This window comes from Notolepis coatsorum (assembly GCF_963971535.1).
Source record: "Notolepis coatsorum genome assembly, chromosome: 3".
Taxonomy (NCBI): domain Eukaryota; kingdom Metazoa; phylum Chordata; class Actinopteri; order Aulopiformes; family Paralepididae; genus Notolepis; species Notolepis coatsorum.
The window spans coordinates 185,068,454-185,091,892 of NC_140167.1; the positions used below are offsets into that span (position 1 = coordinate 185,068,454).

General features: G+C 45.9%; 1 protein-coding gene across 1 annotated transcript in view; it reads right to left on the minus strand.

Moving 5' to 3' along the window:
- commd6 (COMM domain containing 6) overlaps nt 1–23,439 on the minus strand; it is a 40,663-nt gene that overhangs the window by 9,614 nt on the left and 7,610 nt on the right. Inside the window, exons 3-5 of the mRNA XM_084310874.1 lie at nt 13,362–13,427; nt 13,191–13,267; nt 12,126–12,294 (exon numbers count right to left, since the gene is read on the minus strand). Coding sequence (XP_084167000.1) covers nt 12,126–12,294; nt 13,191–13,267; nt 13,362–13,427 — 312 coding nt within the window. The remainder of the gene's footprint in view (nt 1–12,125; nt 12,295–13,190; nt 13,268–13,361; nt 13,428–23,439) is intronic.

Below are 23,439 nucleotides of genomic sequence, written 5' to 3' on the forward strand. Positions count from 1 at the left end.
GGTTAGTACTTGGTTGGGAGACCGCCTGGGAATACCAAGTGCGGTGTGCTTAGGGCTGGTTCTCCATTATTTTCGCTCCTCTCTCACGCGTGGCGAAGAGAGGGCTGTTGGGGTGGTCTTGGACCTCCTCTGGTAATCCTGTGCTTCCCGTGCCGCCGGGCCCGGTCCGAAGTAAAGTTTTGTTGATACCGGAGGCCTGGGATAACCCTTTTTTGAAAACTGAAACACTTGTACTGCGGTGTAGCCAGTGTATACCCGCAGGTGTGTTTTGGAGTTTTTTCTTGAGGGGTTATAGGAACAACCACCGCATCTGGTAACGACAGGGTGGTTGGTTCCCTGGTGTGTTGGAGCAGAGTCAACTCCCGGGTTACCCGGTTGAGTGTGCCCCTGCACGTTCATGACATCTGCCAATCATGTCAGCCTTCTCTGCCTCAACCCCTCTGGGTGGGTTTTTTTTTAATGGAGGCTTTGTCATGGTGATCAACAACGCCAGCATACGCCCCTTCCGCCGGGGCGGCTGTTTTCAGCTGACTCCTTTGGCGCTTGTCTCATCCGCAGTGGTCCAGGCTCAGGTTACAGCCTGTTGCCTGGTTTTCCCCGGTGCGCTGCCTGCTTCCGTTGGTTGACCTTTTGTGTGCTTACGGCCATGCTGACTGCCTGTTCTGCAGGGTCAGTGTGCCAGGCGGTGTGCTATTGGGGGGAAAGGGTCCGCTCTTGGAGGGGCCTTATCCGAATACGCTGGCGATGTGGGGGGCGTGTCACTAAGTGACCACCTGGTGGGGTCTTGATGCCTGGCGTCATTGACCTCTCCGGGCCCCCTTTTTCCAGGGGCCCCAGTCCCTTCAGTGGGTCTGGGTCTTCCTTCGCGCTCCGCTGCTACGGCCTTGCCACAGGGTTGGGTTTGCTCTTGACCCCGTGATTCTGGGGGCAGTAATGAGGTTGTTCCTTCCGTTCGTTCCCGGGTGGCATGCGGGTTGTGCGTGTGTGTAGTCGTGGGGTCAAGCCACGGTCTGCTCACCCTGTGCGTTGAGTTGCTCGAGTGCCTCTTCGCACGGTCGGATCCGTCTCCCTCCCGTAAGCCTCCAATAGGGAGGGTATCCTCCATTAGGTAGGGTCGGGGGGCTCGGTCCTCCCCGATCTGATGGTTGTGGGGGGCCTCAGCGGGGTACATTTGTCGGGCTATGGCTCTCGCTCAGCCTCCCTTGTGCAAGTATGATGCTGAGCGAGATCCATAATGAAATAGAACGTTAGGTTATGTCTATAACCAAGTTCTATGAGTTATGGTGACGCTCAGCATCAGACGCCGCTGCAGCCCTTGATCTCGCCTTGTGGTGAACGTTTGGGAAGGAGGCGAGTAGGTGACCACACACCTGCTTATGAAGGTAAGCGGATAGGGGTGTGGCCAGACAAATGTTGGGATGTAAAGGTACATGGTGGAATTTTTTATTCAGTGCACGTGCACGAAGTGAAGTACAGTGCAAGTATGATGCTGAGCGTCACCATAACTCATAGAACTTGGTTATAGACATAACCTAAGGTTATAGGATAACTACAAATTCGCGATTTTTAATTGGTTTGTCATGACAAACCAATTACATAATCCAACATATGTGTAAGAAACTAACATATTCCAGTTGACTGTATATTTTTTTAATGATTCGTTACGTTCAAAATCAATACTTCCATTTGTCTAAATTACTGGTACCGCTCCATCATTTTCCTTTTCTTAAGATTTGTGAAAAGTTTGCAGTGCATTCTGGGAAATACCATCTCTCCCTTCTCTCCGAGCCTGCATCTCGGCACACTTCCCTTGAAGCCATATTTGGAGGGCTGGAACGTCACTACCCCTTGATCCAAAGAGAAATGGGACAGCCCTACACTTCGCGGGAACGCGCAAAACGCAGCCGTAGGGCCAAGCCATAGCGCGAAGGGGAGAATTGGGACGCAGCCCAAGAGTCCTTGAGCCAACACATGGATCGTCTAAACTGCTCCAGATGAGAGGGCTGGCGCCTTGCATGGTCACCTCCGCGCCGCTCCGTGTGCGAGTGAATGGGTCTCATTGTTGTTGTTGTTGTTGTTGTTGCTTATTGTTGTCAGTTGTCTTTGTATAGTGTCTCACGGTGCAGTGCCCCCCCTGAAAGACGAGAGGCTACATCTCAAGGGGTTTATCCTGCCAAACAAATAAATACATTTCCACAAGTCTCAATTTCAGGATTCGCTATATCAAAATGACATTATGAACGGTGATTGTTACAAAGGGTCAGATTAAACCGAATATATATATTTATTACTTGAGATATATTGTATAATATTTGTATATCGTCTGATATCCCTTGTATATTCTTTGTACATATACACGGAATATCCCTTTACCTAGGTACAGGCCAGACCATAATATTCGTTCTCCTATTGGACAGCGACCCCTAGGCGCCAACGACCATACCCCCAATGTCGAGTTCAAAGCTACCGCTAAGACATGTCTCAACATGCCCAGGTTTGCGCAGTAATACGAGACAGAACTGAGGTTGGCACTAGATTATTCACCCTACGTATAAATACGTCGCAGGTGGATACAGAAGCACTTAGCCTAAAAGTGACTTAGACCAAAATGTTGAAGCCTTCACCACGATACAACGTGCCGTGAAGTGGGCCCCCTTTTCCCCTAAATAGAGCCTTGAGAACCGTGTGCGAATTGATAGCTAAAGTGTCAGAGTTTAACGCTGTATCGTCGAGTTCGACTTATTCTATTGTAAAGTAATAGTCTATTATGTATAGTGTATCGTGCGGCTACCGTTCTACAGTGACCAGCATTACCACCGGTTCGTCGTACCGAGCTAGTGCACTTATCCAGGCTGGGCGGCCTAACCTCGTGCCGCCTTCCGAGGAGTCCTAGACGAGAACCGTGTGGATATGTACACCGGAGAACCTACACCGACGAATGCAGAGCCTTTTCCGGCTGGATTATATTGCTTTGGTACTGTGGTTGCTGGAGCAGAGAACCGTCTACCCCACTGCTGTGTGGGATCTACCCTGTGAGGAGCACCGTCGAGCCCGCCTCTAGGACCCACAGAGGCTGGCTAGCTTTCATCCATGCTGCCATGCATACCGGAGTATAGCTGTTGCTTTGTCTACGGACCAAAGGATTATTGCACCGTCTCCTGTATCTGGAGTCTCTTTATTCCTCGTTGATCCAGACTTTTGCTCCAGACAATTCCTCTCCCCTGCTGGCTTACAACCGGAGGGAACCCCCTTAGTATCTCCAGCTGACTACGAGTGTGCCTTATATAATTCTTATGCTACAGGTGGTATTAATTATACCCATCTTAATATGCTCATGGACTTACGCTCTTGACCTACTTAAGTGTTCTTCGCCATATAAGCGCAATTCATAATTCTCAATATTGTAACCTACTATTGCTGCTCTGCTAATAAATACTTCTAAATATGACTTTCTTTGTTAAGCCGTATTATTGTGTGGGTGTTCACCATATATACCGTGTACTGTATGGCCAGTAATTAAAGTACATAACTAAGTAGTGGTTTAATGATACCATACTCTCAATACAGTCAGGGAATTGTACCCCTCAGTTACAATTGGTCCTTCGAGCCGGATGAATATCAGTGTAATATCTAAATATAATATTGATATTAACCATGGCCAGCGGTGAACACTCCACAAACGGCTCTCCTAAGCTAGAACGGCAGCAGCGCAGACGTCAGCCACCTCCTTACCTAGAGGACTACGCTGCCAGTCTAATACCTAGCTTTATACAGACGTTAAATGCGGGAAAAGCGGATAGTAAAAGCATGTCAAACCCTACCGACCAGGCGACCTTGCCAGTAGAGACCCTAGTGGGTTCTAACGTAACTGACCAAGCTCACGGGGGGGACCAGGAGGGACATGACATGACTATACCCCCCGACAACGTCAATGGGACGGTCCCCGGAGAGCTCCAGGATAAAGAAAGCGCTCCAGGGACGGAACCCGACCCACTACCAGAAGAGAAGCGCGCCCAGGAGATAGACCTCCCCGGAGCGCGCCAGGAGAACGGATCTCCAACGAGCACGGTCAGAAGCCGATCACCTCCATCAGTGTCTTCCCCCAGCGAGGCGGACAAGATGCTGGCGCAGGCATTCATCGCCACCCTGGCAGCCTCCACCGAACGCGATCGACTCCAAGCACAGACGCTTAGCGAGCGCGAACATTCTTCCATGGAACAAGAGCGCCTCCGGGCGCAACAGCTAAGTGAGCGCGAACACTCTACCATGGAAAGAGAACGCCTGCAGGCTCAACAACTGAGTGAGCGCGAACAATCTGCAGACCAAAGAGAGCGCCTTCACGCGCAACTCCAAGCGCAAGCCCTTAGTGAACGCGAACACTCTGCGACCCAGCGAGAGCGCTTCCAGGCGCAGCAAAGGAGTGAAGACGACCGCATACGCCTGGAGACCAGACGCCTCCAGACGGAAGAGAATATTGAAAGAGACCGCGCCGATGCCCAGCGCGCCGCCGCCGATGCACAGCGCGACGCCGCCAATGCACAGCGCGACGCAGCCCAAGCCCAGCGCGAAGCAGAGCGCGACCTTGCTCACATCAAGCGCGAAGCCGAGCGCGACCGACTACAAGCGCAGATAATGGAGCAATTGATTGCCAGGGCGACGCCCCCTCTCTCCGCACGGAGCTCCAGGGCATCGTCAAGACAAGGGTCTAGGGCACCTTCCCCTACCCGACCAAGCGACCCGGAGCCCGGCCAACAGAAAGAGCCTATCCACGTCTCCGAACCCCCTCCCTGACCGGTCCATGCAAGACCCAGCAACCGGGAAGAACCGGCCTATGCCGCCGAGAGACTGAATAGACGACTGCAAGATCTAGAAGACCTAGCAGAGGAAGAGGAAGAGGAGGAAAGTCAAGCCCACCAGCAGCATCGTACTCCACAGGACCAGGAGGTCCAGTACAGCCCAGACTTTACCCCCGAGGCCCTACGTTACAGACCCCCGACTCAACTCAAGGGTGAGTTTGACGCACCGCCAGCCCCGAGGAACAGCACCTGGGTACCCGGGCTTTGGTACCCACCAAGTACCAGCCCACGACGACACGTACGGGGAGACTCACCCAGGAGGCCTCTCCCCCAACGCTCACCGATGTGCCAGCCATCCATGGCATCGTACCTTGGCACACCGACGTTCCCGGATTTTACACACGAGGACAGAGCACAGTACACGGAACTACGGATGTGCTTAGAGACTATGATGTCCGACGTCCCCGATGAGACGTACAAATATGCTATCCTCCTCAAGCACCTGAAGGTGCCCAGAGCGCATAATATAGCGCTGGCATATTCCAACTCAAGTACCCCATACACCGCGGCTCTAGTAGCCCTCGACCAACGTTATGGACGGATATGGGACTACGTGATACAAGAGATAAGGAATATTGACCGTCTCCCCCCAGCCACAGACAATCGCTCATTGGATGACCCCTCTATCAAGGTACAATCCCTGGTAGGGATGCTGGGGGCACAAAAGGAAAAGGGTAGACACGAACTGTACGCTAACTCTAATGTAGAAAGGATATTAGAGAAGCTTCCTCCCGCCCGACAAGAGCGCTTCAGGCGGCAAAGAGACCACCGTGATCCCAACGGTCCCGAGCCATCCCTCCTAGACCTGGCCGACTTCCTCGCGAGAGAAGTCAGCAGCCTACGACTGGATACGTTCGTGCGGAGTGGACCAAGCCCCAGAGATGGACCTCGGAGATCCAACGATAACCGCAGGCTGGTGACCGTCATGCACCAAGCCGAATCAGTACCGCGGAACAAGAACCACAGCACCCCCTCGACGAAAGAGAAGTGGAAGATTGTATGCCAGTACTGCGAGAAAGAACATTGGCTGTCACAATGTGACACTTTCAAGAAGATGACCGCCGACGAGGTGAGTCAATGGATAAAGTCCAACCGCCGCTGTTACCGCTGTGCGCGCAGCCATATGGCAGCCGAGTGCCGCTTGAAGAAGAGGTGCAGCCGGTGTGACGGCGCCCACTTGGACGTCTTGCATGACAGCAACAGGAAGAAACCCGCACCCCCAAGCAGCACCAGAGTAAGCATCATGTATATTGACCCCGCCAGCAGCGGGAGCTCCCGAGTGCTCTTGAAGGTGGTCCGAGTGACATTAAGCTACGAGGACAAGGTCATGGACACTTACGCCGTCCTTGACGACGGGTCAGAAAAGACTCTCCTCCTCGCATCCGCTGCAGCCCAGCTGGGTCTGCGGGGGAGCGAAGAAACGATGCCGATTCGTACTATAAGAAGAGACCTGAAGACAATAAAGGGTGAGAACGTCTCCTTCACTATCGCAGCAAGCGGGCAGCCAGAGAGGCGGTATAGGATCACTAACGCTTTCACCAGCCAAGACATAGGCCTGTCGCGGTACACCTACCCCATCTCCAAGCTGATGGAAAAATACGTGCACCTGCGTCAACTACCTATACCGCTCATAGACGGCGCCACCCCGACCCTGCTCATAGGATCCGACCACGCACACCTCATCGTCCTGACGGACCGGGTCCACATTGGGCCCAGAGGCTGTCCAGCAGCAGTCGAGACCCGCCTAGGATGGACACTACAAGGCCCCCTCTCCAGGTCTCCCAACCGACCAGCAGCCACTCGCTGCCTCCACTCCAGAGTGACAGAAGAAGACACCACCCTCTTACAGCACGTCGAGAGGCTATGGACACTAGAGACAATGCCCTTTAAGAACGAAAAGAAACACATTCGTTCCAAGGAAGACATTTATGCCATAGCCCTCCTCGAGCAGGGGACAAAGAGAGTCAAAGTCAATAGAGTGATGAGATACGCAACTCCACTCTTGAGGCGAGAGGGTATGCCCACCTTCCACGCCTCAAAAGAAGCGACGGAGCGATATCTACTGAACACCGAGCGGCGCCTAGCCAGAGACCACGCTCAAGCCACTGTGTACCTGTACCGCGCTGAGATTGACAAGCTAATCACAGCGGGACACATAAAGAGAATTGACATTCAAGAGGCCGATCAGACGACCGAATCATGGTACGTGCCCCACCACAAGGTCCACCACAACGGCAAGGATCGTATTGTGTTTAACTGCAGCTACCAGATCGGATTACAAAATCTGAATAAAGAGCTCTTGCCCGGCCCAACACTCGGCCCCTCTCTACTAGGCGTGTTGCTACGTTTCCGCCAGAACAAGGTGGCCATCAGCGGCGACATCAAAGGGATGTTCCTGCAGGTGCGACTAGTGGAAGAGGACAAGCCCCTGCTGCGGTTCTTATGGAGAGAGAGGATCGGGGATGAGCAACCATCAATCTATCAATGGGAAGTCCTCCCTTTCGGAACCACATGCAGCCCATGCTGTGCTACGTTCGCACTGCAAAAACATGTCGCAGAGGACCCAGCAGCTGACGAGGAGGTCCGACAAAGTGTAGAGAAGAGTTTCTACGTGGACAACTGTCTGCAAAGCGTCTCGACGCCAGAAGAGGCCGAGGCCCTCCTACTCAAGCTCCGCGCCTCCCTGATCAAAGGCGGCTTTGATCTCCGGCAGTGGGCCAGCAGCAACCCTCAAGTACTGCGCAGCCTCTCCCCAGAGGACAAGGCAGCAAGCAGCGAGACCTGGATGGCGACCATCCCAGGTGAAGCCCAAGAAATGACATTAGGACTAGTCTGGCGCTTCAAAACAGACTCGCTCCATTATAGACACACACCCCTGACCAAGGAGCAGGGAAGGTCGATTTCACTACCGACCACCAGACGGAGTGTATACAGAACACTCGCCAGACAATATGACCCGTTGGGATGTATTCTACCTTACACCACCAGGACAAAGATGATTGTACGAGAGCTGTGGGACAAGGACCAGGGCTGGGACGACCCCATACCCGACCACCTTGCTTCCACATGGAGAGAGTGGGAAACAGAACTCAGCTCGCTCCCAGGTGTCAACATACGCCGCAGCTACTTCCCACCCACAGTGCGGCTGGAGACGTGCCAGATGGACCTGCACGTCTTCAGCGACGCCTCCGAAGTAGCCTATGGTTCGGTGGCCTACTTGCGGGCCCGAGAGGAGGGAGGAGAAATACATACCGCCTTCATCCTGGCTCGTTCAAGAATAGCCCCCCGCAAGCAACAATCGATCCCGCGTCTAGAGCTCTGCGCAGCCCTAGTAGGAGCGCAACTCGCCACGTTAATCCAACGTGAACTCACCATTCCGGTGCAAAGAACAATCCTGTGGTCAGACTCCATGACCGTACTCACATGGATCCAGTCCGATTCGTGTAGATACAAGGTCTTCGTGGGAGTCAGAATCACAGAGATCCAAGATTTAACAGAATCAGCATGCTGGAGGTACGTGGACACAAAACAGAACCCAGCAGACGTCATCACACGGGGAATGTCCCTGGATGACCTCACACGTCACAATCTCTATAGTGACGGTCCCGAGTTCCTCAAGCTCCCGGAAGAAGAGTGGCCTAACCCCACCCCACGGGAGGCTAGTCAAGAGGAGGCAGAGATGAAGAAATCTATGTTCTGTGGGTTGACGCACACACCAGTCCCCACAGATCCCAACATAGACGACTGCCCTACCCTTGAGAGTGCGCAGTTAAAGACATTCCTGTGGCACCACCCTGAGGTTCCCTCCACTACAGACATTAATGCAGCTAATTACGAAGAAGCAGAACTCCTTCTACTACAGCGAGCCCAAAGAGACTCGTTCCCCGACGAGCTAGACTGTCTGCAGGGATCAAAGCCAGTCCCGTCAGATAGCAGACTGCTCCACTTGGCCCCTGAGCGCGACGCCCATGATCTCATCAGAGTGGGTGGTCGTCTGAGAAGGGCCCCGGACTTAACGGATGACGTCAAGTTCCCGATAGTTCTCAACAGCCGACACAAGGTCACAGAGCTCATCATAAAGAAATACGACGAGGACGTGCACCACGCTGGGGCAGAGAGTCTTCGCTGAGATCAGACGTCGCTATTGGATACTGCAAGGAAGAGAAGCAGTACGACGCTTCCAGCGGACATGTCTAGACTGTCGCAAGTGGCGAGCACAGCCCAGTATACCCAGGATGGCTGACCTACCCCCCTGTCGCCTCCGACTCGGCGACAAGCCCTTTCACTCCACCGGTATGGACTGCTTCGGCCCGCTGTATGTGAAGAAAGGAAGAGGGACGGAGAAGCGGTGGGGTATTGTATTCAAATGCATGACCACCCGAGCGATACACATAGAACTCCTTCCAATCATGAGTACGGACTCATTCCTTATGGCCTTCCGGAGATTCACAGCGAGGAAAGGAAAACCGTCTATATTATTGTCTGATCACGGGACAAACTTCAAAGGCGGAGAAAGAGAGCTGAGAGAGAGCTTCCAAGCTATGGGCCCAGAACTTAAGACCCACCTCGCTCCCTCTCAGATTGATTTCCAGTTTAACCCCCCGAACGCCCCTCACTTCGGGGGAACTTGGGAACGAGAAGTACGTTCAATAAAGACAGCCCTGTACGCCGTGCTTGGGGCCCAGACCGTGGCGGAAGAAGTCCTCACGACAGTCCTCACGGAGATCGAGGGAGTATTGAACTCAAAGCCCCTCGGTTACGTCTCAAGTGATGTAGCAGATGTCGACCCAGTCACCCCCAACACTCTCTTGATGGGGCGGCTGGACCCCGCGCTCCCACAGACAGTGTACAGACCTGAGGAAGCGAACGGCCGAAGAATGTGGAGGTACAGTCAAGTATTGGCTGACAAGTTTTGGAACAGTTTCCTCCTCCACTATCTACCGTCTCTACAGACCCGCCAGAAATGGGTAAAAGAAAGAGACAATTTGACGGAGGGCACAGTCGTCATGATTATAGACCAGTCACTACCCCGAGCTATGTGGCCGGCCGGCCGCGTAAGCAAAGTGATCACTGGTGCCGACGGAAAGGTCAGAGCGGCAGAAGTGCTCGTCCAGGGACGGACATACACCCGACCCGTGGCGAGGCTGATAGAGTTGCCAAGGCTACCTGATTCCCTTGATGACGACCATGACCCACTGACTTTGTGAATTGCCCTACTCCTCACAACGGACATTGAGTAGTGGACAAGACGGTTAATCTGTCTCTGCTTATCTAATTAGGTGCGGACTAATTAGGAGGCGGCTGTTACAAAGGGTCAGATTAAACCGAATATATATATTTATTACTTGAGATATATTGTATAATATTTGTATATTGTCTGATATCCCTTGTATATTCTTTGTACATATACACGGAATATCCCTTTACCTAGGTACAGGCCAGACCATAATATTCGTTCTCCTATTGGACAGCGACCCCTAGGCGCCAACGACCATACCCCCAATGTTGAGTTCAAAGCTACCGCTAAGACATGTCTCAACATGCCCAGGTTTGCGCAGTAATACGAGACAGAACTGAGGTTGGCACTAGATTATTCACCCTACGTATAAATACGTCGCAGGTGGATACAGAAGCACTTAGCCTAAAAGTGACTTAGACCAAAACGTTGAAGCCTTCACCACGATACAACGTGCCGTGAAGTGGGCCCCCTTTGCCCCTAAATAGAGCCTTGAGAACCGCGTGCGAATTGATAGCTAAAGTGTCAGAGTTTAACGCTGTATCGTCGAGTTCGACTTATTCTATTGTAAAGTAATAGTCTATTATGTATAGTGTATCGTGCGGCTACCGTTCTACAGTGACCAGCATTACCACCGGTTCGTCGTACCGAGCTAGTGCACTTATCCAGGCTGGGCGGCCTAACCTCGTGCCGCCCTCCGAGGAGTCCTAGACGAGAACCGTGTGGATATGTACACCGGAGAACCTACACCGACAAATGCAGAGCCTTTTCCGGCTGGATTATATTGCTTTGGTACTGTGGTTGCTGGAGCAGAGAACCGTCTACCCCACTGCTGTGTGGGATCTACCCTGTGAGGAGCACCGTCGAGCCCGCCTCTAGGACCCACAGAGGCTGGCTAGCTTTCATCCATGCTGCCATGCATACCGGAGTATAGCTGTTGCTTTGTCTACGGACCAAAGGATTATTGCACCGTCTCCTGTATCTGGAGTCTCTTTATTCCTTGTTGATCCAGACTTTTGCTCCCGACAATTCCTCTCCCCTGCTGGCTTACAACCGGAGGGAACCCCCTTAGTATCTCCAGCTGACTACGAGTGTGCCTTATATAATTCTTATGCTACAGGTGGTATTAATTATACCCATCTTAATATGCTCATGGACTTACGCTCTTGACCTACTTAAGTGTTCTTCGCCATATAAGCGCAATTCATAATTCTCAATATTGTAACCTACTATTGCTGCTCTGCTAATAAATACTTCTAAATATGACTTTCTTTGTTAAGCCGTATTATTGTGTGGGTGTTCACCATATATACCGTGTACTGTATGGCCAGTAATTAAAGTACATAACTAAGTAGTGGTTTAATGATACCATACTCTCAATACAGTCAGGGAATTGTACCCCTCAGTTACAGTGATATTCTATAAAAACCTAAAACAGTTGGGGGATGGCAGCTTATCCTCTGTTCTCAGTTTTCGGAAATATCCTGCTAGGGTTGATATCCCATATTCTGACATAATGAATTTTTTTGTTTATTTGTTTTATTTGTCACATACATACTAGGGCATACAGTGAAATGCGGGTGGCCATGCCCGCTTTGATTGTGCAATAAATAATACTAAATAATAAAATAGACATAAAATAGGCATGATAAAATAGACATGCTAAAGTCCTGAGATAATGCAATACAATGTTAGCTATGAATTAAGGCACTGGGTCCTATGTACACTACTATACAATATACAGTTTTTACTCTATATCCTTATGCTATACTTGCTATTTCTAAACTATACTATACAAGCACCACATCAGTTCTTGCCTTAAAGTGACCTTTATTTTCCTCGTTCCTTTAAAGTGTCCTTTCCATTTTGTTTAAAGTGACCGTTTGTGTGTGAGCGAATGCAGAATATCCACGCCAAGTGTTGCTATTTCCAGCCAGTGACGCCGGCGCTTGGGTATGTGTTCACACCCGAAACCATATACTGAATTAAACACCTCTCACAAGCCAAGAGATAAAAAGGAAAAGATAACATACATGGCCGATGCTGAGTGTGGCCTGGACCTGCTGCTGCGCGTGGACCAGAGCGCCCTGCTCGGCCCACAGCGTGTGCAGCGCCTGCAGGCTGGCTCGGGGCCACTTGCTGCTGACCTCCTCCAGCTTCGACACCAGCGCGTCCGCAGAGAGGTTGTTCTTTCCAGCCGACCTGACGCATAACACGAATGTTCAGTACGAGGGGTGTCTGCAGCTTTCAACAAGTTCAATTTAAGACTTTTTAAGACCTTTTTAATACCACTTAAGAGCTCAATTTAATACCGATTTCACTACCATACTATAAAAAACAAAACACATATCAACACTGAACTGGCGGCTGCACTTGCGCGCCAATTCATATTCTTGTACGTTCCATACAAGCTCTCGCCAGACACACCAAGCTCCCGGTAGCCACGCAAAAATGACTTGAATACAAATACATTTGTATTGTGAAAATTAAATGTAAGACTTTTTACATTTTTAAGGCCTTAAATTGAGAATTAGGAATTTAACACTTTTTAATACCCTGCAACATACAGTAGTCATGTATTTGTGTTTAACTTGTGTGAAAATATTTGTATCATGCCATAAACGGAGGCATTGGAACTAGGGATGTCCGATATTATCGGCCGATATTGGCATTAAAATGTGATATCGGAAAATATCGGTATCGGTTTTCCAATTTTTATTTTTATTTACATTTCTATAACCTTTATTTACCCAGGCAAGCAAGTAAGAACAAATTCTGATTTTATTTTATGGGGCCTGCATATATCGGTTGATATCGGTTGATATCCGTATCGGAAATCGGTATATCGGTATCGGTAAAAAAGCCAATATCGAGCATCCCTAATTGGAACCCATTTCATGTTCAGGTTAAGCAAGTCGCTCAACTTCGTATGGTGCCTCCTAATTCAGAGTGTATTTGAAATCAGCGTGTGATTGAATGACACACTCGTTGATTAAGAAATCTGAGGTAGATGCTTTGAACAAGGAAAATTATTAAAAGGTGTAAACTAGTACAAGTCACAAGCTGCTGTATGGGGCAAAAGTAAGAAGTTCAAATACCTTAGCGTTAAAAGGAGAAATCGAATGATATCGTGCAGCGCTTCCCGGTCAAGGGTTACCCCAGTTCTCCGAAACCTCTGTCAAAAACAAGGCAACGGGTTACGAAATTTGACCATGTGAAGACAACTTTGCTGAGAGTGAAAATTGAGAGGGGGATGTTGACTGACTCACATCAGAGGTTTCAGCTGAATCGACTCCCTCAGTCTGCCCTTGAAGATGAGTCAGAATCTGCTGACACTGAGATTATAAGATTAATTATCAGAACCACATCATTCTCCGTAGCATGGGCTAGCTCAAGAAAGACAAACACTGCCTATATTTACAGTACCCTCACTTTGTTCTTCCTGCCAAGAGGAATACACAACCAAGGCTTCCAGTAGTAGAAGTCAAGAGCGATGCGGTTACCAGGGTTACATTGTCTGCAATATTGTGGATATTCAAATAATGATCGTCTTTGCCAAACACAGAATTTTTTTGTTTTGCATTGCAGTTTTCAAGTGGCAGCCGTGAGAACTCCACAATCATGCTCTATGGTTATTGCTGCTAAGTGCTAAATGGCAATTATTTGCCAGGCCAGCTGACTTTAACAATGTTTGGCATCCCACCACGGTAATGTTAAAGAGAGTCATATAGTCTATAATTATGCCAATTTTATGCCTATGTCTATTTTGTGTCTACATCACTGCTGTGAAGCATTTTAGGCTGCAATTCTTGTATGAAAGGTGCTATACAAATAAAGTTTATTAATATTATTATCTAAACAAACAGCCAAAAAAAGTGTCAAAATCTAACTTTTTCTGATGTTGGCTTAGTTTAGACGACCCAACCAGGGGCGGATTTAGGATTGTAGGAGATCCGGGGCTTAGCCCAGATGGCCCCCCCCCTTTTTTTTTTTTTTTTTTTTATATACTTTTTTTTTTATACTTTTTTTTTTATACTTTTTTTTCTATTTTTTGGGCAGGCAAGGGACAGATTTTTTTTTAATTTAATGAACCTGTACGTGCAATTTCCTGCAATATAGAGCCTTCAATCTTGACCAATAAAGCTGCTCTTTTCACTATAAAACTCAGTTAACCATAACGTAGTTATGGTTATATTTATATATTGGGGGGGGATATATCATATTTTTCATATAATCAAAAAGTGGTGGAGCAAGATCATACCTTTGCTCCCCCAAGTTCAATAGTGGGAGAGCAGAGATGCTCCGAATGCTCTTATGGCCAGGCGTCTATGATTCACTGATACAAAGTAAAATAGTGCAGTGCAATAAAATAGTTAGTAAAATAGAATAAAATAATGCAATAGTGCATTGCAATAAAATAGTTATCATCGTATTTTTTCGGGAGGCCGGTAAGGAGTGCATTACAGTAGTCGAGTTGGCTTGAGATAAAGGCATGGATCTGGTTTTCAGCGTCCTTTTGATTTATAAATGGCCGTACTTTAGCTATGTTTCTAAGGTGGAAGAATTAAGTTTTTGTCAACTTGTTGATTGTGATTTAAAGCTTAGGTCTGAGTCTACCATAACACCAAGACTTAACTCACTCAAATACAGTTAGCAGCTGGATAGACCACAGATGGAAATTAGCTTCTGCTAAATCTGGTGCAAACATATTTTCATGTAACAATGATGAATTGTAAAAAAAAAAAAAAAAAAAAAAAAAAAAAAATTAAATAGATTCGGGGCTTTTCAGAATACATCCGGGGCTTGAGCCCAGGTAGCCACCCCCTAGCTCCGCCCCAACGCTTCAACAGTATTTAAACTGCAGTATAAAGACACGAGGATGTATATACATGCTAAGAATACAACTGTAACACGGCAGCATCTTCATAGTTTCAGGGACAGTCTTCCACACTTTACATTTGGATTGAATGAAAGACTAATGCTGTGTTCACGTGGATTCAGACGGTTTGCCAGTAACGGCACTTTTAACCCTTTCACTGCCGCACTACCAAACGGTTAACCCTTTCACTGCGACAATACACAGAAGGTTAACCCTTTCACTGCCACACAACAGCAGGTTAACCGTCAGTAGTGTGATAGTAAAGGGTTAACCTTCTGTAGTGTGGCAGTGAAAGGGTTAAGACGGCGCAGGAATCTGTCTGTCTGAATATACCTGCATAATCCTTCTATATACGTATTTATACACCTGCATATAACCCATATAACTTTGTGATATAACTATGATAGCATGTACAATAATGCTGTATATACCGTATATATTAGGGCTGTCAAAATGAATGCGTTAACTTTGGAGATTAATTAAAATTAATTAAAGCATTAAAATAAATTAATCTAGATTAATCTATGGAGTGAAAAATCTTCAACGTTCTGAACTTTCAGCAGTATATTTGCTTGTTCTTTTTTGCATCGACTCATGCACCTTTTTGAAAATCATCTGACATGAAGATGGAACACATTTTTGTTGTTAATATGATTTATATTACTATTAAAATAGTATTTGAACCTAAATATACTTTCTTTGTGTTGATTTTACATTAATTCCATAATTTTACTCAAGTAAATATCTGTTACAACCTTCGGTCTTAAATCGAAAAATGCTATTTTTAATCTAGATTAATCTAGATTAATTACAGAAGATTGTGAGATTAATTAGTTAATTTTTTTTAATCTATTGACAGCACTAGTATATATATATATATATTATTTACATATTAATACTACAACTCTGTACACACATACATCTGATTAGCACTATACTCAGTAGTACTCATTTATATATTTCATACCCAGTTTAATCACCTGTACATTGTATATTACTATTGCACTTTACTGTTACATTACACATCTTGCATCTGTGCGCTTGTTTTTCTCTCTCCCTCCGTGTGTGGATGTGTGTTTGTCTGTGCTCCAACACACCGAGCTAACTTGGCACAGTGTTTAATGAGAGATACAGTGGATCCGTGGGGCAGAATCTCCATTCCGTCACCTTGTTGTCACCTCTAACGTTAGTCACTTGGTGGATGATATGAGCAGGCTGTGTGATGCGAGTGAACAATTTAAAATAAGTGCCCTGCAGAGACAGAGTGCAGATCTACTGCAGAGTGCAGAGACAAAGCAGACAGACAATAACGTTAGAGTTAAATAAATGTCCATTTAAGTTCAGCAATTTTGTATCTCATTTGTTATTATTATTTTTTTTTTAAATACTTTATTTCTCAGTTTACTAGACAAGAACAGACAAAACAAAAAGGAGGAGACAGAACAAAAATAAACAGACAAAACTAAACAAAAAAAAAAAAAAAAAAAAAGGACTGCCAGACAGGAAAATAAAATAACAGTGTGACTTAACTCAAAGCATTAAAGTGTGTTGTATAGCCAGGTGTTACAAGGTGCAGGTCAAACATGATATACAGGGGTGAGTCTCTGCAGAGTGCAGTTATTTGTCCTTCAGATAGTCAATGAATGGGCTCCATATGTCCGAAAACCTGTTGTGCTCTTTGGATCTGTAATAGCGGATCCTCTCCATCTGTATGATTGTGATCATTTCATTGAGCCATTTATGGAAACACGGGGGTGTAGGTGATTTCCAATCGGTTAGAATCATTTTTTTTGCAGCTACCATGCCGAGCATTAGTGTCTGTTGTTCCTCCCTCGTGTACCTTAAGGCAGTCTCTGAACACCCAAAGAGTGCCAACTCTGGATCAGGGGGAATGTCCTTTCCATAGACCCTGGAAAACCACTGGAATATTTCACCCCAGAATTTTTGTAAATGAGGACAGAGCCAAAAGAGATGTGTTAAAGAGCCCTCTGCAACTTTACACCTGTCACATAATGGAGAAAGAGATGGATAAATTCTATGTAGTTTGGTCTTTGAATAGTGGAGTCTATGGATGACTTTAAATTGAATCAATTTGTACCTAGCATTGATCGAGCAAGTTTGGATTCTAGTCAAACCTTCATTCCATATGTTCTCAGACACCTCTAGATTCAACTCAGTGGACCAGGCATCTCTCAGATGGTCAGTGGACACAGAGGTGGAAAACAGGGACATAAAGCGAGATATCAGGTGTCTGGAGTCTGGAGGAAGCTTCAGGAGATCATAGAATGGGCAATTCTCTGGCATGGTTTCAAAATGTGGAATTTTTTCTTTGACATAGTGTCTGATTTGGAGATATCGAAAAAAGTGGGAGTTAGGGATGTTAAATTTTGTTTTCAGTTGGTCGAATGATGCAAACTGTTTGTCTATGTACAAGTCTCCAAGGGTCGACTCGTGAGTCCCTTGTCCCTCCAGACAGCAAACGCCCCATCTGTCCGAGATGGCAAAAAGGAGTGGTTATGACATATAGGGGTATACATACAGACATTTGGTGGCTTGTGAACACCTCTTATCTGATTCAAAATCCTAAGTGAGTTCCTTAAGATAAAATTGTCACCAATTAGCTTTTGAGGGGATTCTGTTTTAGAAAAAAGTAAAGTACAGAGAGAGGAGCCTTTTACTGCTGTGGCTTCAATGTTTAGCCACAGGGGGGAGTTATTAGATGGTGTCTCACCCGAGAGTCCCCTCTGCCAATAGGTCAAAGCTCTAGCATTGGCTGCCCAATAATAATTCCTGAATACAGGGAGGCCTAGGCCTCCCTCCTGTGTTGGCTTCTGCAGATGCCCTTTTGATATGCGATGGGTTTTATATCCCCATACAAATGGGAAAATAATAGAGTCTAGTTTCTTAAAGAATGCTGCAGTGAGGAAGATTGGCAGATTTTGAAATAGATACAAGAATCTAGGAAGAGACACCATCTTGATTGCGTTAATACGCCCCACCATAGATAAGGGCAGGGTCCTCCACTTCTCTATGTTGAGTTTTAACTTTGTGAGCATGTCAGCATAGTTAAGTCTAAATAAGAGTTTGGGATTTCGAGATATTCGGAGTCCTAAATATGAAAAATGGTCATTTACTACTTTAAATGGTAGAGCCTTAAGAAAGTCTGAGTTCAGGCCGCCCGAGAGAGGCATGAACTCACTCTTACCCCAATTGATTGTGTAGCCAGAAAGCTTACCAAATGATTCAATGAAATCTAACAAGGGAGGAACAGAGGTTTCTGGGTCTGAAAGATATAACAATGTATCATCAGCGTAAAGGCTCACCCGGCTTTCCATGTCCCCTATCTTAATGCCTCTGATATTGGGGTGGCTCCTGATTCCTATCGCGAGGGGCTCCAGAGCAACGTCGAATAGTAAGGGAGAAAGCGGATCGCCCTGTCGGACCCCACGTTGCAAGTCAAAAGGTCCAGATTTATCATTATTAGTGAGGATGGAGGATGTCGGGCAGAGATATAGTATTTTGACCCATGCAATAAAAGAGTCTCCAAATCCAAATCTTTTAAGTGCCTCGAGCATGTAGGGCCACTCTATTTGATCAAACGCTTTGGCTGCATCTAAGGACAAAATGGCCGCTCTGGAGTTGTCCTCGTGGTTGGTATAAACATTGTTCAGGAGCCGACGCACATTACAAAATGAAAATCTGCCTGGGATAAACCCTGTTTGGTCAGGGTGTATAATTGATGGAATATGTCTCCCTAATCTATTGGCTAATACTTTTGTGATCGATTTTTGATCAAAATTAAGGAGGGCGATGGGCCGGTAGCTCCCAGGCTCTGTTTCCTCCTTGCCCTTCTTCAGTATGATACATATATTTGCTTCGTACAGAGAGTTCGGAAATCTGTTATTCTTAATGGAGTCATTGATCATTCTGAGTAGGATTGGGGCAAGTGTCTTGTGAAATGTCTTGTAAAATTCACAGCCAAATCCGTCTGGGCCTGCTGCCTTACCAGAGGGGAATGACTTAATTGCCTCAACTAGCTCACTCTCTGAAAAATCTGAATCGAGTTCTAACCTGGATGACTCATGCAGTTTTGGCAGGTTGAGAGAGTCAAAAAAAATTGTAAAGTCTGCGTTAGTGGCCTGAGACTTTGTTTTGTATAATTCTGAATAAAATTCTTTAAAGCGGTTGTTTATTTCCTTAGGGTTAGTTAACAAATCACCTGTTTTAGATAAAATTTTGTGGATTGCACGGCTCGCCTGTGCTCCTTTCAACTGTCTGGCCAACAGCCTCTCTGGTTTGTCGCTCAGTTCGAAATGTCTCTGTTTGAGCTTCAATAAGAGTTTACCGATGTTTCCACTAAGAATGCGGTTATATTCATACTTTAAATTCAGGATCTTATTATAGTCTTCTTGCAAAAGAGAGTTCCTGTAAGTCTGTTCAAGGGTCGGGAGTGTGTTTTCGATTTCCACCAGACGATGGCGCTGTTCCCTTTTTTTTGAACTTTCAAAGGAAATTATATGACCTCTCATTACTGCTTTAAGAGTCTCCCAGAGTATGGAGTCTGAGACCTCCCCTGTGTCATTGAACTCAAGGAACTCCTCCAAGTGAGCTGTCATACAGTTAATAAACTCTTGGTCTGTGAGCAGCCACGGGTTAAAGCGCCAACAGTAGCTTTGTTTGGGCAAAGCAAGCTTTATTTCTAGTGAAACTGGACTGTGATCCGATATTATTATATTATGATATTTGGTATTCACAATGTTAGTTATTAATTTTGCATCCACTAAAAAATAATCAATTCTCGTGTATGACTTATGGACATGCGAGAAAAACGAATAGTCTTTGTCCGTTGGGTGTTGTAGTCTCCAGATATCTACTATGTTTCTAGATTTAATTAAATTATTTAATGTTAGGACAGAAGCTATTGCTGTTGGGGTGCGGGAGGAGAGTCTATCCAAATATGGGTCAAGGTAGCAATTAAAGTCTCCACCCATTAATAAATTAGTGGTGCCTAGGTCTGGAATTAAATCAAATACTTTGCGAAAGAAATTTGGATCATCAGTGTTTGGGCCATATATGTTCAATAAAGTGATAGGGAACGAATGTATGTTTCCAGTAATCATAATATACCTGCCATTTGGATCTGTGACTATTGAGGAAAGCTGGAATGGGATATTCTTGCGAAAAAGAATAGCGACACCTCTAGCTTTGGATGTGAAAGGTGACTGGTAAATTTGAGATATCCAGTTAGCCCTCAGTCGCCTCTGTTCTGTAGCTTTTATGTGAGTTTCTTGTAGAAACATTATGTCAGCGTTAAGAGACTTTAAATGCGCAAACACTTTGCCCCGCTTTAGAGCTTGCCCAAGACCGCGTACATTCCACGAGACCAGCGTTATGTTATTCATATCTGTCTGATTTATACGAGTGGATCCTGACATGTAGGCTATACAATTGAAATAATGGGAACAGCCTGGAAAAGCACACTAGAATGAAAATTAAACAATGAGTCTGGCAGCTCTGGACAACATTCAACACAATTACCCCCCCCCCCCCTCCCTCCCCCCGGAAGACGGTCGCGTGGGTAGAATACCATAGTATTCTTATTCCACATAGCCATCTCCCTACCTCCCATTTTCTGCCTATTGCAGAGTTGTGACATGTTAGCTGGTCAAACAGCTCCCTCTATTGGTCTCCCTGTGTTAGTAACTATCCAATGCATTATCAAAAAACTAAATTGGAAGGGAAACAGGGAGATCAATTATTTTTTCCTTTTCTTTCTTTCTTTAATTTATGGTAAATTATATTGGGTAAGGAGAGTAATGCTATGGTGATACTATCGTCCCCATCAGTCATGGTGACCACAGCACCATACACAGCAACACTACTGGTAATAAAGATAAAATAAAATAAAGATACCAGCAGTAATAATTCACCCAGCACAGTTACCACTATATCTGTCGCTAATAACATAGATTGTAATAATAATAGCAAAACAAATATATGAATAATATAAACCATATATAGACCAAGTTATATTGGGTAAGGAGAGTAATGCCATGGGTGATATTAACGTCCCCATCAATCATGATGACAACAGCACCATCCACAGCAGCACTAATGGTTAGAAAGAAAAGTTATCATATTTTTTTTTTTAAACCCATGAACAGTGCCAAACAGAAGAGGGTTTCATATTACTCCAAGTCCATGTGGCCACGTTAGACTGAAATGTTCACAATATTTTCAGCTGACCAGTGTGGACAGCGCCACCATGGGCATACCTGTGTTCTGTATGATGTGTACAGTATGTACAGTAGTAGACAGTCTCGTCCTAGGTCGGCGCTGGTGATGAGTGTGCCTCCGCGTCTAATGTGGGCTTGATCTCGGTTGTGTAGAAGTCCATTGCCTCCGATGCTTCGGTGAAGGAGTGAGTCTTATCCTTGAAGGTGATGAGCAGCTTAGCAGGGTGAGCCACCCCGTAGCGCAGTTTTGTTTTGCGTAAGAGTGATCTGAGCTCATCAAAGGAGGCTTGCTGCTTGCGTTGGTCTGCTGTGGCATCACGGAAGATGCTGATTTTATGTCCTTTGTACTGTAGCCCGCCTGGCTCTCTAGCTTTCACACCGGCAAGACGCACAACCGTCTGTCTTATATCAGAGTTGTTGAGTTTAGCGATTAGGCATCGCGTCTTGCCTTTATTTGCTCCGATGCGGTGAGCGATATTGACCAAGTGAGGTGGACGTCCTAGATCTTGACCAAAAAGTTCGCTCAGCATTTCGTTTACAAACAGTGTCGGGTTGCCTTGTTCTGTTCCTTCTGGTAGCCCAAAGATTCTCACGTTGAGTCTTCTGCTGTGGTCCTCAAGCGATTCCGTCTTCTGTTTTAATGATTTAACTTCCTCAGATAGTGATTTATTCTCCGCTTCCAGTTGTATCAGCCTTTGATCAGTGTCGTTGGCAGCCGTCTCAAGAGAGTCAATCTTGTCCAGGCATGATGTTACCTTTAGCTGGATTTTGTTTAGATGATCCTTGATCGGCTTTAGATTGGATTCGAGTCCTGTAGCAAGTTCTTCTCGTACAATTGTTCTCATGAGCACCGCTAGGTCAGCGTTCTCCATTGTGAACTTTGTTTGTGCACGCGTGGACATGTGTTTGTTCAAGGACGATTAGATCGTTTTGAAAGAATCTGCTTACAAAATAAAAGGAGCTGATAAATGTCGAGGTGAAGTCAACTTAGTTTCTGTTCATTATGGGTTCAAAAATAGTGATAATTCGAGGGTTTGCTGCGACACGACGCAAGCTGTGTTCAGTCCATGCCACCGGAAGTCCCTTTGTTATTATTATTAAATTGTTGTATTTTTATCAGATGCAAAAAAAGGAAAACATATTGGCATTATATTTTGGCTATCTGCCACCCTTCTCTCTGAATATCAGCATCAGCATCGGCCACTGAAAAACCCATATCGGTCGACCACTAGCAAGCTAGCCAATGGTAACTTTGCTCTTCAAGAAGGCTTGTTTTCTGCTAACGCCAGTTTAATAATATAGCATAACAAACTCTCCATATATTTCCTGGTATTCCGCCCAGCACTGTTAGTCGGCTGCCTGTGCTATAAAAAATAAAGTGTATTATTATTATTATTAATATGATCTAAATCCATTGTGAACGCCACATAATGATAAGTGGCTAACTGGATAACTGGCTTACACATATTGATAGGAAGTCAATGGTGGGTGCTGTGCTTCTGGATTTTAGCGCTGCATTCGACATTATAGATCATGATCTTCTGCTCATGAAACTTTCAGCTTATAAATTCAATGAAAGTGCTATTAAGTTGTTAAAGAATTACTTACTTAATAGACTACAATGCGTGATGTTTAATGGCACACTATCGGAGATGAGGGAACTCCATGCCGGAGTGCCCCAAGGGAGTTGCCTGGGTCCCTTATTGTATGCAATCTTCGTTAATGATTTACCATTAGTACTTAATAATGCATCAATGGAGATCTATGCAGATGATACTACCGTGTATGTAGCGGCGGAACAATCAGAGTCTGTTAATAGGTTATTGCAAGATGAGATAGTGCTAATTTCCAACTGGGTAAGTGAAAATAAGTTAAAGTTAAATGTTGCAAAAACCAAGAGTATAATGATAGCCTCAAAATATACATCAAGATCAAATCCTAAATTAAATCTAGTTCTGAACTGTGCTGATATCGAACAGGTCAGTGAGGCAAAACTGCTGGGTGTTGTAATAGATTAAACACTTTCTTGGTCGAAACACATTAGCAATATGGTGGCTAAGATGAGCTGTGGTACTTCAATGACCAGAAGGTGTAGAAATCTGTTGACTAATGGTACAGCAAAGCTTGTACTACAATCTTTGGTCTAATCACGACTGGACTACTGTCCTACTATATGGTCTAACGCCTCTAGGCTTGATCTGAACAAACTCCAGTTAGCTCAGAACAGGGCGG